The 13848-nt window shown below is 42.5% G+C and overlaps 1 protein-coding gene across 1 annotated transcript; it reads left to right on the forward strand.

Moving 5' to 3' along the window:
• Positions 1–9651: 9651 nt before the first annotated feature.
• Positions 9652–11223, forward strand: LOC132659031 (zinc finger protein 280B-like; the record flags this gene model as incomplete). The annotated part of the gene is made up of 1 exon (XM_060408534.1): positions 9652–11223. A coding segment is annotated over one exon (1572 nt), but the record flags the coding sequence as incomplete, so codon positions are not given.
• Positions 11224–13848: the final 2625 nt, after the last annotated feature.

Raw genomic sequence — 13848 nt, forward strand, 5'->3', positions numbered from 1 at the left:
TCTGTATTTTAAGTTGATGCTGAAGTAAACACTTGGTTGAACAATACCCTTCAGTTGCTAGGAGACCAGTGACTTTGTCATGTCACAACTAACCTTCGATTGCTAGGAGACCAGTGATTTTGTGATGTCACAGCTGTTTGACTGGGGGGATCTCTGTGATTGTCCAGAGAGTTTCTCTCTGTAGGCCAGCCAAACATCATTTGAAGTTGCATTGTGTAAAAGCAGACAAATGAGAACATTATCTGAAGAAAGATTTCCCTGAGATGGCACATATTTCTTCAGAAATTCAAGATGGACCTCCTAAAGGTGAGTCCACTGGTTCAGAAACCTCCATTCGATCTTACTGGTATGATTATACAACTGGGGACTCAGTTTTGAGATCTATGATTGAAGAATATGCTTTTCAGGCTTTGGCTGAGGATCTGGTGATCAAAAGGCCACACTACACATATTCTGTCTCTGAAACAGATGATGTGAATGATTTTCTTTTACTCACATTTCCACAAAAACTTTGGAATATAGTGGAAAGTGATCAGTTTGAGTCTATTTGGTGGGATGAGACAGGCACATGTAGAGTGATCAATGAAGAACTCTTCAGGAAAGAAGTCTTGGAAAGAAAGGAGCCTTTCAGAAAATTTGAAACCAAGAGCATGAAGAGTTTAATTCGACAGCTTAATCTTTATGGAGTTAACAAAAACCAACAAACTGTTCAAAGATCGGCTGCACTACCAGTCTTTCTGGAAGAAGAAAACAACATCTCTCTTTTGAGAAAGGTATTCCAAAATTTTCACTTTTTGGCAATGGGTCAGATTCAATCATGTGACCTAGAAAGCATGTTCATATATGTGGCTAAAACGGAGTTTAAACTTGAGATAACAAATTATTGAAAAAGTTGTATCTTTTTGAAGTTGAGAACAGCTGGAGGTTAGAATATTGGATGTTCAACAAACCTTCCTAGTGACTTGAAACCAGATACAAGTTCTGAAGCTACTTAAAGTGGTATTTACTGTATATATACAACATATTTGTAGTTGAGCATATACCTTCTAACATGTTACCTGTTAAAACTACCAACAGAGGTATTTTCTTTGATGTTATTTCATTGCTTCCATTAAAGGAAACTTATAGTGATATGAAGGAATGAAATTAGTAAAGAATGAAAAATGAATATAATGGAGAAGTGGAGAAAAGGGAACCCTCCTACACTGTTGGTGGGAATGCAAACTAGTACAGCCACTATGGAGAACAGTGTGGAGATTCCTTAAGAAATTGCCAATAGAACTACCTTATGACCCAGCAATCCCACTGCTGGGCATCCACACTGAGGAAACCAGAATTGAAATAGACACATGTACCCCAATGTTCATCGCAGCTCTGTTTATAATAGCCAGGACATGGAAACAACCTAGATGTCTATCAGCAGATGAATGGATAAGAAAGCTGTGGTACATATACACAATGGAGTACTACTCAGCCATTAAAAAGAATTCATTTGAATCAGTTCTGATGAGATGGATGAAACGAGCCAATTATACAGAGTGAAGTAAGCCAGAAAGAAAAACACCAATACGGTATACTAACACATATATATGGAATTTAGGAAGATGGCAATGACGACCCTGTATGCAAGACAGGAAAAAAGACACAGATGTGTATAACGGAATTTTGGACTCAGAGGGAGAGGGAGAGGGTGGGATGATTTGGGAGAATGGGAATTCTAACATGTATACTATCATGTAAGAATTGAATCACCAGTCCATGTCTGACGTACGGTGCAGCATGCTTGGGGCTGGTGCATGGGGATGACCCAGAGAGATGTTGAGGGGAGGGAGGTGGGAGGGGGGTCATGTTTGGGAACGCATGTAAGAATTAAAGATATTAACATTTAAAAAAAAAAACACTGGGGGGGGGGGGAAATAACATGAGTTGAGGAAAATAAAGAAAAGGTATTAAAAAAAAAAAAAGAAAAGAAATATTGTAACAAAACCAAAACTTTATTCTCCCATATGACTACCAGGAGACTTCCAGCAGAACAGAGCATTTAAAAAACACTCTGTAAAGGGCCAAAAAAGAAATATGTTAGGCTTTGCGAATATGACCATTGGCAATTAATTAAGTTTTCAGGCATAGAGGATAACCAAAGAAGCTGGCAAGTCCCTCTTCCACCTTTAAGGACTCCGAAAACTGAATTACACACAATTTTCACGTCAGAAAAGAAAAGTCTTTTCGGTTTTCCTCAGCCATTAAAAGTGTAAAGCTCTAAAATTAAAAAGAAGAAGAAGAAAAAGTAAAGCTCATTCTCAGCTCACAATAGACAGTGCAAAAACAGGGGCAGGCTGCCCTGCCTTGATTGAAATGTAATTCCAAGAGGAGAGGCGCCAAGATCCACTGTACGGTCAAGTTCCTTAAGCAAAGAACTGGCTTAAGGGAGGTCACCCCTGAGGGCTGTGAGTGCCGGTCACCATCACTGGACTCCCCTGGTAGACTCGGAGGCCGTTCTCAGCCCTGAGCCCTGGCGACTGTGCCATCTGTTTTTTCTTTCTTCGCGTTTGGTGAGCTGAGCAACCTTGACCCAAGATCCTTGACATTCAGATTCAGCCTGACCAAGCCTACAGCGGCTGCTTTTATGGGGGGAGGGGGTGTGGGGCGGGCTCATCGCGCGCGCATGCGCCCAACTCGGCCTCGCGGCCAATCCGATGGCAGGTGCCGACACCTGGCAGCCAATCATCGGAGGCAGCCCGCACGCCTGTAGGGGGAGCTGAGGCGGCGCCCCAGACCTGAGGAGGCCTCGTCCCCGCAGGCTGGACTCCTCGGGGTTAATCTTGGAACTGCCTAGGGCAGGTGAGCTGCCAGCAGTTCTGTCTCCTCCCTCAATGGGGACCGGTAAGGACTGGAGCGTGGTTCAGCCAAAGCAGTGCCTGACGGCTAAAGGGAGGGTTTCTCGGGTCCCCACTCGCAGGAGGCCTTGCTCGGCCGGGCGGCTGGTGAGGGCGGTGAGAGCTTGCGGCAGGATCCACAGGCTTCAGGCTCCTTTCGCCCTCTCCCCTCTCTAGTCTGGGCGGGCTCTGCTCTCCAGCAGCTTTCCTGCCCAGGGGCGGGACAAGCCAGCTCGCGGAAAGGGCCTCTTAGGCCCCTGGCCCCTGGCACCACCCCCAGCTCTCCTGTGGAACCTAATGTATTTAAACACAGACGCACAAATCTTCACGGCCCAACCCGGTTCTGCACCCAGGCACAGTCAGGCAGGAGCAGCAAAAAAACAAAAACAAAAACCAAAAAAACATCTATCTAGCAGCCTCTTCACTGCCCTGGTGCTTTAGTCGTTTTCCTGTTTCCTCTGCCTCTCCTCAGACTCCAGGGCTGCCCCGTCCCTGGGGGCCCCGAGATTCAGGCCTTTGGTTCGGGAAGTTGGCAGATGAGGTATTTGTTTGTTTGTTACTGAGAGAAGGGAGGTGGGAGGAAGAAGCTCAGGGCAAAGGAGTTCAATCACTTGGTCTGGTTGAGTGTGAGACGCCTGGTCAGCATCCGTAGGGTAGGACCAGGTAGGGCCTGGGGGGATAGAATGTTCCCAGAACAGGGGACTCACCCTGGCCGTTTCCTCTGCTTGTCCCCAGGATGTGACCGTGTGCTGCCTGGGAGGTCTCAAGCGCTCAGGAGTTCAGTGGGCCCCTGAGGTAAGGTGACAGACATCTTTACAACAGGGACAAAGGTGTGGCTTTCTTACTTTGCGTTTTTCTCCTTTCATTCGTCGGCTGACACGTTGCTGTTGAGAGAGAGTATTCCTGATTGGGGATTACGTGACCCTGATTGCGGGTGCTGACTTCAGGGCCATCATGGTTTCAGGTTTGCAGCTTTCTGAGTGGCAAGCGTAAAAACAGGCATGGTGACTTGCTTTCGCCTGCCTTCTTGAAAGAAAAAAAGTAAGAATACCATGGGTCTTAAGCTGTGTAGAGCTGACTCCTACCACTTGGTGAGGCTAAAATGGGGCAATGCACATATCCTAAGGTTTTAGCTGGCAAAGCAAAGCAATGCAGGTGTGGGGGTTCCCTGGTGGCCTGCTGATTAGGATTCTGGGCTTTCACTACAGTGGTCTGGATTCAGTCTCTGGTCAGGGTACTGGGACCCCACAAGCCAAACAGCATGGCCAAATGAATGAATGAATCCAGTGGTACATTCAGAGAAAATATCCTGTGATTTAACATGTTGACGTGAGATTGCTTTCTCATTTCTGTACCCTTAAGGGCTTTTCTTCATTAAGTAAGTCAGCTCCACTGGATGGGGGTGAGGCACCATCTGAGTTCATTTCATGCGAGTAAACAAGATCATAGGAAGCTCTATGGCCAGCCACTTGTGCCTACAGCTGTGTTGTATACTTATCTTGCTGGTACAGCTTTGACTTCACAGCATGTTTTGTTTTGGTCACAACATGTGGCTTCATAGGACATTAGTTCCCCAGCCAGGGATCGAACACAGGATCCTGGCAGTGAGAGGGCTGAGTCCTAACCAAACCACTGGGCTGCTAGGCAACTCCTGTGTTTCGGTGCTTTGGATTGGGTGAGTGTGTGTGTGTGTCTGTGTGTGTGTGTGTTTTGATTTTTGCTATATTTATAGGAGAACTGTTCTGTGTGTAAGTATGATGTGAATGGTATTAAAACTTGAACTGTTTGTGTTGTACCTATGATCTCAAAATGGAATAGTTTGAAAGAACTTACCACTTGTTATCTCTTGGCCTAGGATCTCTCCTGAGGTAGTTAGTAGTCAAGCTTTTGTCTGGCTTGGCAACCTCTGAAGACTTAGCTTGTGGAATCTAAGCTCTCTCACTTGTCTGTACTCTTGAAGCCTCAGTTCCTCCTTCTGTGGGCCTCTCCAAGGGGCTTCTCTTGTGGAGGCTGCTGTCTTTTCTCAGAATGAGTGATTCAGGAAAGCGCTTGCACCCATGATAAAGTGCAGAGTCTTTTTTGAGATGTTACACATCTGCACTTGTGTATTTGCTTAGTCTCACAGGTCTACCCTGTGATAGATTGAGAGAGAACTACACAGGGGTGGGAATATTAGGAGATTGAATTCACTTGAAGGCTGGTTACCATACCCATTAATCCACTATGCCAGCCTTTTTTTTATATGATCTCAGCTCTGTCAATGTAAGCAAATTATTTGGCTTGTGTACCCTTCTTGTGTGCTGCTACTGCTGCTAAGCCACTTCAGTCGTGTCCGACTCTGCAGTCTCATGGACAGCCACACACAAGGCTCTCCCTTATCTGGGATTCTCCAGGCAAGAACGCTGGAGTGGGTTGCCATTTCCTTCTCCAGTGCATGAGAGTGAAGTCGCTCAGTCGTGTCCGACCCTTCGAAACCACATGGACTGCGGCCTACCAGGCTCCTCCGTCTGTGGGATATTCCAGGCAAGAGTACTGGTTTGGGTTTCCATTGCCTTCTCCAGCTTGTGTGCTCTCTGGCCTGATGTACTCAATTTTGATCTACTCAGTTCTAGACCTACTCATTTCTTGAAGTTCTAGCAAGTCTCCTCTTTGCCCTGGATTAAGGTTTCTGTTTCTCTGGATGGTTCCCATCAGCAAACTGACTGAGTATAATGTGACCTGTCGTTACAAATCCATCTTTTGGTGACACATCCTGCTTCTGCTGCTTTTATTTCATATTTGCTTGTTACAGACCTCTGCAGAGTTGTTCCTAGACTTTGTTATCTCGAGTTCTCTCATTTTCCTATAAAGCCACTCTTGTCAAGGCCACAGGTGAATTTCAAATATTCAAATGTCTGCCTGCAAGGTAGGAGACCTGGCATCAATTCCTGGGTGGGGAAGATCGCCTTGAGAAGGAAATGGTAATCCACTCCAGCACTCTTGCCTGGAAAACCCATGAATGGAGGAGCCTGGTAGGCTACAGTCCATGGGATTGCAAAGAGTCGGAAATGTCTATTCAAATTCTTTTCCTGGTTGTTAAATGCTTTTCTGTTTTTAATTGTTGTAGAAAACATCTAACTTAAATTTTTACCATTTTAACCATTTTTGCATGCTAAGTATTTTGCACACTTTCATCAGCCTTTTGGAGAAAGAAATGGCAACCCACTGCAAATCTGATGGAGAAGAGAACGTGGTGAACTTTAGTCCATGGGGATGCAAAGTTGGGCACAACTGAGTGACTAAGACATATACACACACATAGTCACAGTGTTGATTTGTTGTTGTTGTCATTGTTTTAGCTGTGTTGTGCAGCTTGAATGACAGTTCCCAGGCCCCTGATAGGACACTGTGGAGTCCTAACCTCTGAACTACCAGGGAATTCCTTATCACATTGTTATGAAGCAGATCTCTACACCTTTACAGCTTGCAAAATTGAAACTCTGTACCCATCACTTGTCCCATTAAACAAACAGCAACTCCTCTTTTCTTGCCCGTTGACCTAGACCATGGACTCCATCATTCTTTTTTGTTTCCTTTCTATTGCTTGACTGTGTTAGCTATTTCATGCAAGTAGAAACTTACAGTATTTGTCTTTTTGTACGACTGGCTTATTGCATTTGGCTTGATGTCTGAAATGATCATGCATGCTGTAGCATGTGACAGAATTTTCTCTATATGGCTAAATAATATTTCATTGTGTGTATATATCACATTTGATGGACATTTCGATGCTTCCACCTCTTAGTTGTTGTGCTTCGTGCTGCTGTGAGCACGGCTCTGCAGATATCCCAAGACCCCATGTTAAATTCTTTTGAATTTATATCCTGAAGTGGAATTGCTGAATCATGTGTCAGCCCTAGTTCTTTAATTTTTCGAGGAGCCTTTAAACTGTTTTCGGTAGCAGTTGCACCATTTTAAAATCTATCCGTAACACACAAGGATCCAGTTTCTGTACGTGCTTGCCAACAGTTGCCCTTTCCTTTCCTTCATATGTAAACACACACATATGCACACACAATTTCTTTCATACCCTTTTCCATGATTGTTTATCTCAAATTATGAATATAGTTCCTTGTGCTATACAGTACGCTCTTGTTTGTCTATTGTATATATTATGCTTTGCATCTGCTAATCACCAGCTCCCAATCTGTGCCTGCCGTACCTTTCCCTCTTGGGAATCACATAGTCTGCTCTCTATGTCTGTGAGTCTGTTTCTCTTTCATAGATCAGCTTATTTGTGGCATATTTTAGAGTCCATGTAAGTGATACCATACGATAATTGTCTTTCTCTCTCTTTTTTTTAATTTTTATTTTTACTATGTTTTATTTTACAACACTGTGTTGGTTTTGCCATACATTGACATGAATCCGCCACAGGTGTACATGAGTTCCCAATCCTCACCCCCCTCCCACCGCCCACCCCATATCATCTCTCTGGATCATCCCTGTGCACCAGCGCCAAGCATCCTGTATCCTGCATCGAACATAGACTGGAGACTATCTTACATGATAGTGTACATATTTCAGTGCCATTCTCCCATATTATCCCACCCTCTCCCGCTCCCTCAGAGTCCAAAAATCTGTTCTATACATCTGTGTCTCTTCTGCTGTCTCTCATACAGGGTTATCATTACCATCTTTCTAAATTCCATATATATGTGTTAGTATACTGTGTTGGTGTTTTTTTTCTGGCTCACTTCACTGTGTATAATCGGCTCCAGTTTCATCCATCTCATTAGAATTGATTCCTATAAAGTCTGCAAGCAATAATGCTGGAGAGGGTGTGGAGAAAAGGGAACCCTCTTACACTGTTGGTGGGAATGCAGTCTAGTACAGCCACTATGGAGAACACTGTTTATAATAGCCAGGACATGGAACAACCTAGATGTCCATCAACAGATAAATGGATCAGAAAGCTGTGGTACATATACCCAGTGGAGTATTACTCAGCCATTCAAAACAATATATTGTCTTTCTCTTTCTGACTTCCTAAGTATTCTTTTGAATGCTAGTGTAGATTCAAGTATTTACTTAACAACATTTGTTGCTACTGTATAAAATGTGGTTGACTTTTAAAATATTTGTCTTCTATTCTGCAAGCTTTATATTAATTCTAATACTTGTGTTTCTTCAACATTTTCTATACTAAATTATCTTATGTCTAATATACTTTGACTTCTTCCTTTCCATTCTGAAGGCTGTTTTTTTGTTTTTTATTGTTTTTTGTTTTTTCGTTTTTTTTTTTTTTTTTTTGAAACTACAGCAACAATTCTCTTCTGTTACCTGATTGCTCTGGTTATACAACTGCCAGTATAATGTTGAGCCAAAGTGTGTAATAGACTTCCTTGTGTTGTTCCCAGTCTTAGAGGGAAAGCTTTCAGTTTTTCATTCTTAAGTATGATGTTAGCTGTGGGTCATTTTACAGGTGCCCTTTGATTGAGAAAATTCTCTTCTGTTCTTAATTATTAAGTGTTCTTTTAACCCCGGTTATGAAAAGGTGCTAGATTCAGGGAAATGCCTTTTCTTCAGGCAGATGTGTTATTTGTTTTATTGTTTTAAAATGGCATAATGTTGATTGACTTTCCTATAATGAACCAACTTTGCATACCTCCCTAAATCGCATGTGATCATAGTGTACAGTCTTTTTTATATGCTGTTGGATTTTGTTTGCCAGTATTTTGTTGAGGACTCTTTCACCTGTATCCATAAGGGATATCAGGTGTGTGTGTGTTTGTGTGTGTGTGTGTGTGTGTGTGTGTGTGTGTGTGATGTCTCTGTCTGATATTGGTATGAGAGAAAGACTGGCATCATTTTGCCTAATATGTGGGGAAGAGACGTGTGGCATAAAGATGAAGCATTGTTGGATTGAAGTTTAGCCAGGATTAGAGGGAGAAATTTAGGATATATCTGTGTGGAATTGGGGTGAGATTATCAGAGAGCTCATTCTCAGTTTCCTAGGCCTGAATTAAGTGCTTGACATTGAATTATGCTGTTTGTTAACTAGGAATATATAGATTATACTTTGAATTTGCTACCTATTTTGTTTGTTAACATTTATGAAATTAGAATTTATGGATCAGTTGTAATGTGCATTTAAGATCCATTTTCTTCCATTTTTACTACAAAACAAGATGCCATTGAATAGCTGATGCCTTTTAAAAAAGCTGTTAACCTTAAGTCTAAGAAATAAGCATGTTTGTCTTTAAGATACAGAAACACATTTAAAACTTACAAATTTGCCCAAGAAGAGGCAACTGGTGTGTGGTTAAGTTAGAATTCCAACTTAATCTCCTATGACTCCAAAGTCCATGCTTCGAAACGCTGTAGAACAATGCTTTTGTAAAAATACTCTCCTTTACATTTGATTTCACGTAATGATCAGTGTGGTGTTTTGTTTTTTTTTCCCCCTCTTTATTTTTTTAAGTAGAAGAGGTTAAAGTGAACATGCGACAAAGCTATGATTCTAGATCCATGGAGACTTGTAGGCGTAGTTTTTTCAGCTGTCATTGAGTCTGGTTGACGCTCAGTGTCTTTGTCTGTAAGATAAGGGTGTGTATAAGTACTCTAGAGTTTTGGAGATAATCAAATAGCCCATTTTTCTGTACTTAACTAATCTGTAGTATGTTTACACTTAGGTGGCAGTTTGTATAAAGGAAGCACTGGGACTTGTGACCGCACCCTCTAAGAATAAGAAAGTATTAAAAATATGGAACTCCCACGTATGTTACGTGAAGAAGAACAAGAGCCAGAAGTACGGAAAAGGGAGGGAGAGACCAAAGAAGTAGATGATGATGATGATGAAGTGATCTTGGTTGGAGTGGAACATGGAAATGAAGATGCTGACGTGATCTTTGTTGGGATGAGCTCAGCTTCAAAACCAGTCGTTTCAAACATACTGAACAGAGATACCCCAGGTTCTTATTCAAGGAGAAAAAGGTGTGGTCACTTCAGGAGAGGTAACGCTCACAGATTACAGCCTGTTAGTCATGTGACTCCTACATCAGAAGCAAAGACTGTCTTGCCAGTGTCTGACTCTGACTCAAGATCAACAGGTAGTCCTATTATTATTGAACCTCCGTCTCAAGCTGATTATAAAAATCTTTCACCACAAATAGTGCCTGATGGCTTTTCGAAGGAGTTATGTTCTTCTTTGATTACCTTCACAAGGTCATTGCAGCATCCAGTAGAAACAGCAGTTTCTGCAGGAGATATGAATAAAAGTCCTCATGTATCAAAGCGAGTTTCCCCTTGTGAAACAAATCGCAGAAATCCCAGAAGGCCTAAACTCAGTGATGGCATTGTCGGGGAACATTCTTTAGGTTTCTCCCCGTCACTTTTTTTTCATACAGAGACCACTCAGCAAAGCACACCAGACCGTGTCCATACCTCACTAAGCCATGTTCAGAATGGAGAACCTTGTCCAACACCTTTTCCAAAGAACAGTGTTCATTGCAAGCCTGTAAGACCTTTAGGGGAAAGTGGACAGACAAAAACTGATTTTCCAAGTTTGGCAAGTCCAAACAAAATTGGTGATCCCACAGAAGGAAATCTGATTGTGTTATTTCGTGACTTCTACTATGGCGAGCATGGAGGAGTTGGGCAGCCAGAAGAGAAGACCCACACCGCGTTTAAATGCCTCAGCTGCTTGAAAGTTCTAAAAAATGTCAAGTTTATGAATCACATGAAGCACCATTTGGAACTTGAGAGGCAGAGAGGTGACAGCTGGAATACCCACACCACCTGCCAGCACTGCCTCCGCCAGTTTCCTACTCCCTTCCAGCTGCAGTGTCACATTGAAAGTGTCCACACGGCCCAGGAGCCCTCCGCAGTCTGTCACATCTGTGAGTTGTCCTTTGAGACAGATCAGGTTCTCTTAGAGCACATGAAAGACAATCATAAGCCTGGTGAAATGCCCTACGTATGCCAGGTTTGCAGTTACAGATCATCATTTTTTGCAGATGTGGATGCACATTTCAGAGCATACCATGGTAACACCAAGAATTTACTTTGCCCGTTTTGTCTCAAAATTTTTCAAACTGCAACAGCATACAGACGTCATCATCGAGGGCACTGGGAAAAGAGTTTTCACCAGTGTTCCAAATGTCGGCTACAGTTTTTAACTTCCAAAGAGGAGAGGGAGCACAAGACCCAGTGTCATCAAATGTTTAAGAAGCCTAAGCAGCTAGAAGGATTGTCTCCTGAAACAAAAATTGTTATTCAAGTATCACTGGAACCCCTTCAGCCAGGATTGGTGGAAGTTGCATCCGTTACTGTGAACACATCTGATTTTGAATCATCACCCCCCAAATCTAAAAGGAGGAGGCCAAAAAAAGAAAAATAATAGTTAATTCTGCCTTCAGTAAGTCTGAAGCAAGTATTTCAGTCAAAGTTAAAAATCCCATTAAAAACAAAAAGATCAACTTATAGCATTATTCAATAATATCAAATATAGGGAAACCGATGGGTAATTTATGTGATTTTGTTTTAAATAGAGGAAGTACAGTTTTGTTTGATCTTCATATTGAGCTGCTATTTAAAAATCTATGATCTGTTTTTCGTGTAATTGTCTTAACATGTAAAAAGGATGTGTGCATGTGTGTGTGAGAGAGAGAGAATGAGAGAAGTGGAGAAAGGAAAAGTAAGAACCTATTTTGGTATTTGATGTTACTTGTAAGTTCGAAAGCTCTCCTATACATATAATCTGTAGAGTGTTTTAGCAACGTAATTTTGAAGTGTTTTCATGCCTTGCAGATCTCAGTATCAGCTATATAGCCAGATTTGAATGTCACTTTCTGAAGTGCCTCTTGGGCTGATCTAAGATAACCTGGCTCTGAAAGCGTGCAGTGGAGGTTGATGGAGAAGCTACGATGTGAGTTTGGACCAGACACGGGTTTTAATCAGTGAAGAGCTGTGCCTTCGTGTCCCAGCTGAGGAAGAGGCATACATTCACTGCAGGCACAGAGCCAAGGGAGAAGGAACACTGTCTCAGAGTGCTTTTACCTAGCCCAGGGACATCTCCAGGAAGCCAGCCGTTAAAATGCCTGTGTTTGGTGAGAGACCCTGGCAAGCATGAAGCAGGCCCTGTGTAGCACTGACTGCAGTTGGAGAAGCAGAGATCGTTAATGAGACCTGGTGCCTGTGGACCTCCTGTTGAGTGATCAAAAGGGGAATTTGATTCATTCTGTCCCCTTTCCCATTTGGCTGGCCTGTAGTCACAGTGAGGTCGGCATATCTGTGTCAGACACAGTAGCAAAGCAAGTTACAATTCCCAAAGGAAAAAGAGCCTTGACGTCCACTTTGATTTGCGCTGGACCCATAGTTGTAGCTGAAAAGGATCAAACAGAGGAAATCTGTTCAGCTTTTGAATTGGGCTAAATTGAGTTCTCTTACCCTTAAGCTACAGTGGAGTTGTCCAAGAATCGTAAATATAGTGGATAAAAATAGTCCAGGGTGATTAAAGCCTTTTTGGAACTCTTGCTTCCATTTTCCAGTTACATGTGTCTTACCCGAGTTGACCATGTGAAGATTTCGGTTCTGTATCTTATCTTGCCTTGGACACAAATGTAGTGCAGTTAACAGCTAATTCTTTGCGTGTGTAATTTCCCATTGTATCAAACTGATTGAGTTTCCGTCTTTCTTGACACAGTCTGATGTGCAAGAATTGTCTCATGTATTTCAGTAATTATCAGGTCATAGAGTTATCCTTCCTCTAATCTATCCAACCATCTAATCTGTGATTCTACTTGTGGAAACCTTCTTTCTTGCGGTCTCCAAGGGCTCTTTCACAGACCTGTGGGGTACCCTCTAAGTATCGGTTCCTGAACATCAGCACACTTGGCTGCCTCTGTAGGTTCTTGGAGTTGAGTCTCCTCCTGGAGGTGAATGTCACCCCTTCTCCACTTCTGGCACGGATACCTAGCAATCTCTGTGCACCATTCCAGGAAGCTGGGATCCTGTCTGTAGACCTATGCCAGGAGCAACTCTCCGTTTCCTCTTCCTTTCTCCTCCTCTTTGTCTCTCGCCACTCTCCCCAGGCCTCAGTTTCTTTAAGTCCTCTAAGCTTTCACAAAATGCTGGAAAGAGATCATCACCAAGCGGTTAGCATCCTTCTCAGAACTGAAGAGGAAGGACTACAGATGATGAAGCTGTAGTGAATCTGTTGTCTCCATTTTAGGTAATTTCGTGAGTGTAAATTCAAATTCAAATAAATTGTGTTTATTTACTCAGAGCCTGATTGATTTATTTGCACTTTGAATTCTTTACTAGGCCTTTCTCGTTAGTTTATTTGGGCCAAAGCACTTTGCTAAGTGTCAGCTGAAACCACTTTTAGTTGTGTAAAGAGTGTGTGTGTGTTCTGGTCTCAGGTGAAAACTCTCTGTATAAATAAATATGCAGACTATTGCATTTGTATCTCCTTTCCTCGATTTCTATAGTAAAAAATACGAAATGTTTTAGTTACGTGCTTTTATTGTTGCTTAGTATTATCAACACTGTTGCTGTTAGTTGCTGTGAAGTATGCTCCTAAGGACTACAAGTTGTATTTATTGCCAAATTAAAAGGTTCCCACAATATGGTCCCTGACTGCTTCCTCTCTTCCATTCTCTGTCTTCTACTCTACTCTTTTCCCCACTAATGTACTCTTTTTGACAACACTGGCCTTGGTTTTCCCCCATCAAATTCCATTTCTTCCCGATCCCAAGACTGCAAGTGCTGTTCTTCTGGAAATGCTCTTCCCGCAGGCCTGCATGGCTTGCTACCTCCCTTGTTTGAGCTTCACCAATGCTGTTCAAATAACACAATCAAATCTCCAACCCCCTCCCTTTCCTCCTCCTCCTTAAAGGCACTTGAAGTCTCTATCCTCTTCTTCCCTCTCCAGCCTAAATTTCCTAACTTTTCACAAAAAAAGAAAAAGAAAAAAGGAAAAAAGAAGAGA

Source organism: Ovis aries, chromosome Y, assembly GCF_016772045.2.
Source record: "Ovis aries strain OAR_USU_Benz2616 breed Rambouillet chromosome Y, ARS-UI_Ramb_v3.0, whole genome shotgun sequence".
NCBI lineage: Eukaryota > Metazoa > Chordata > Mammalia > Artiodactyla > Bovidae > Ovis > Ovis aries.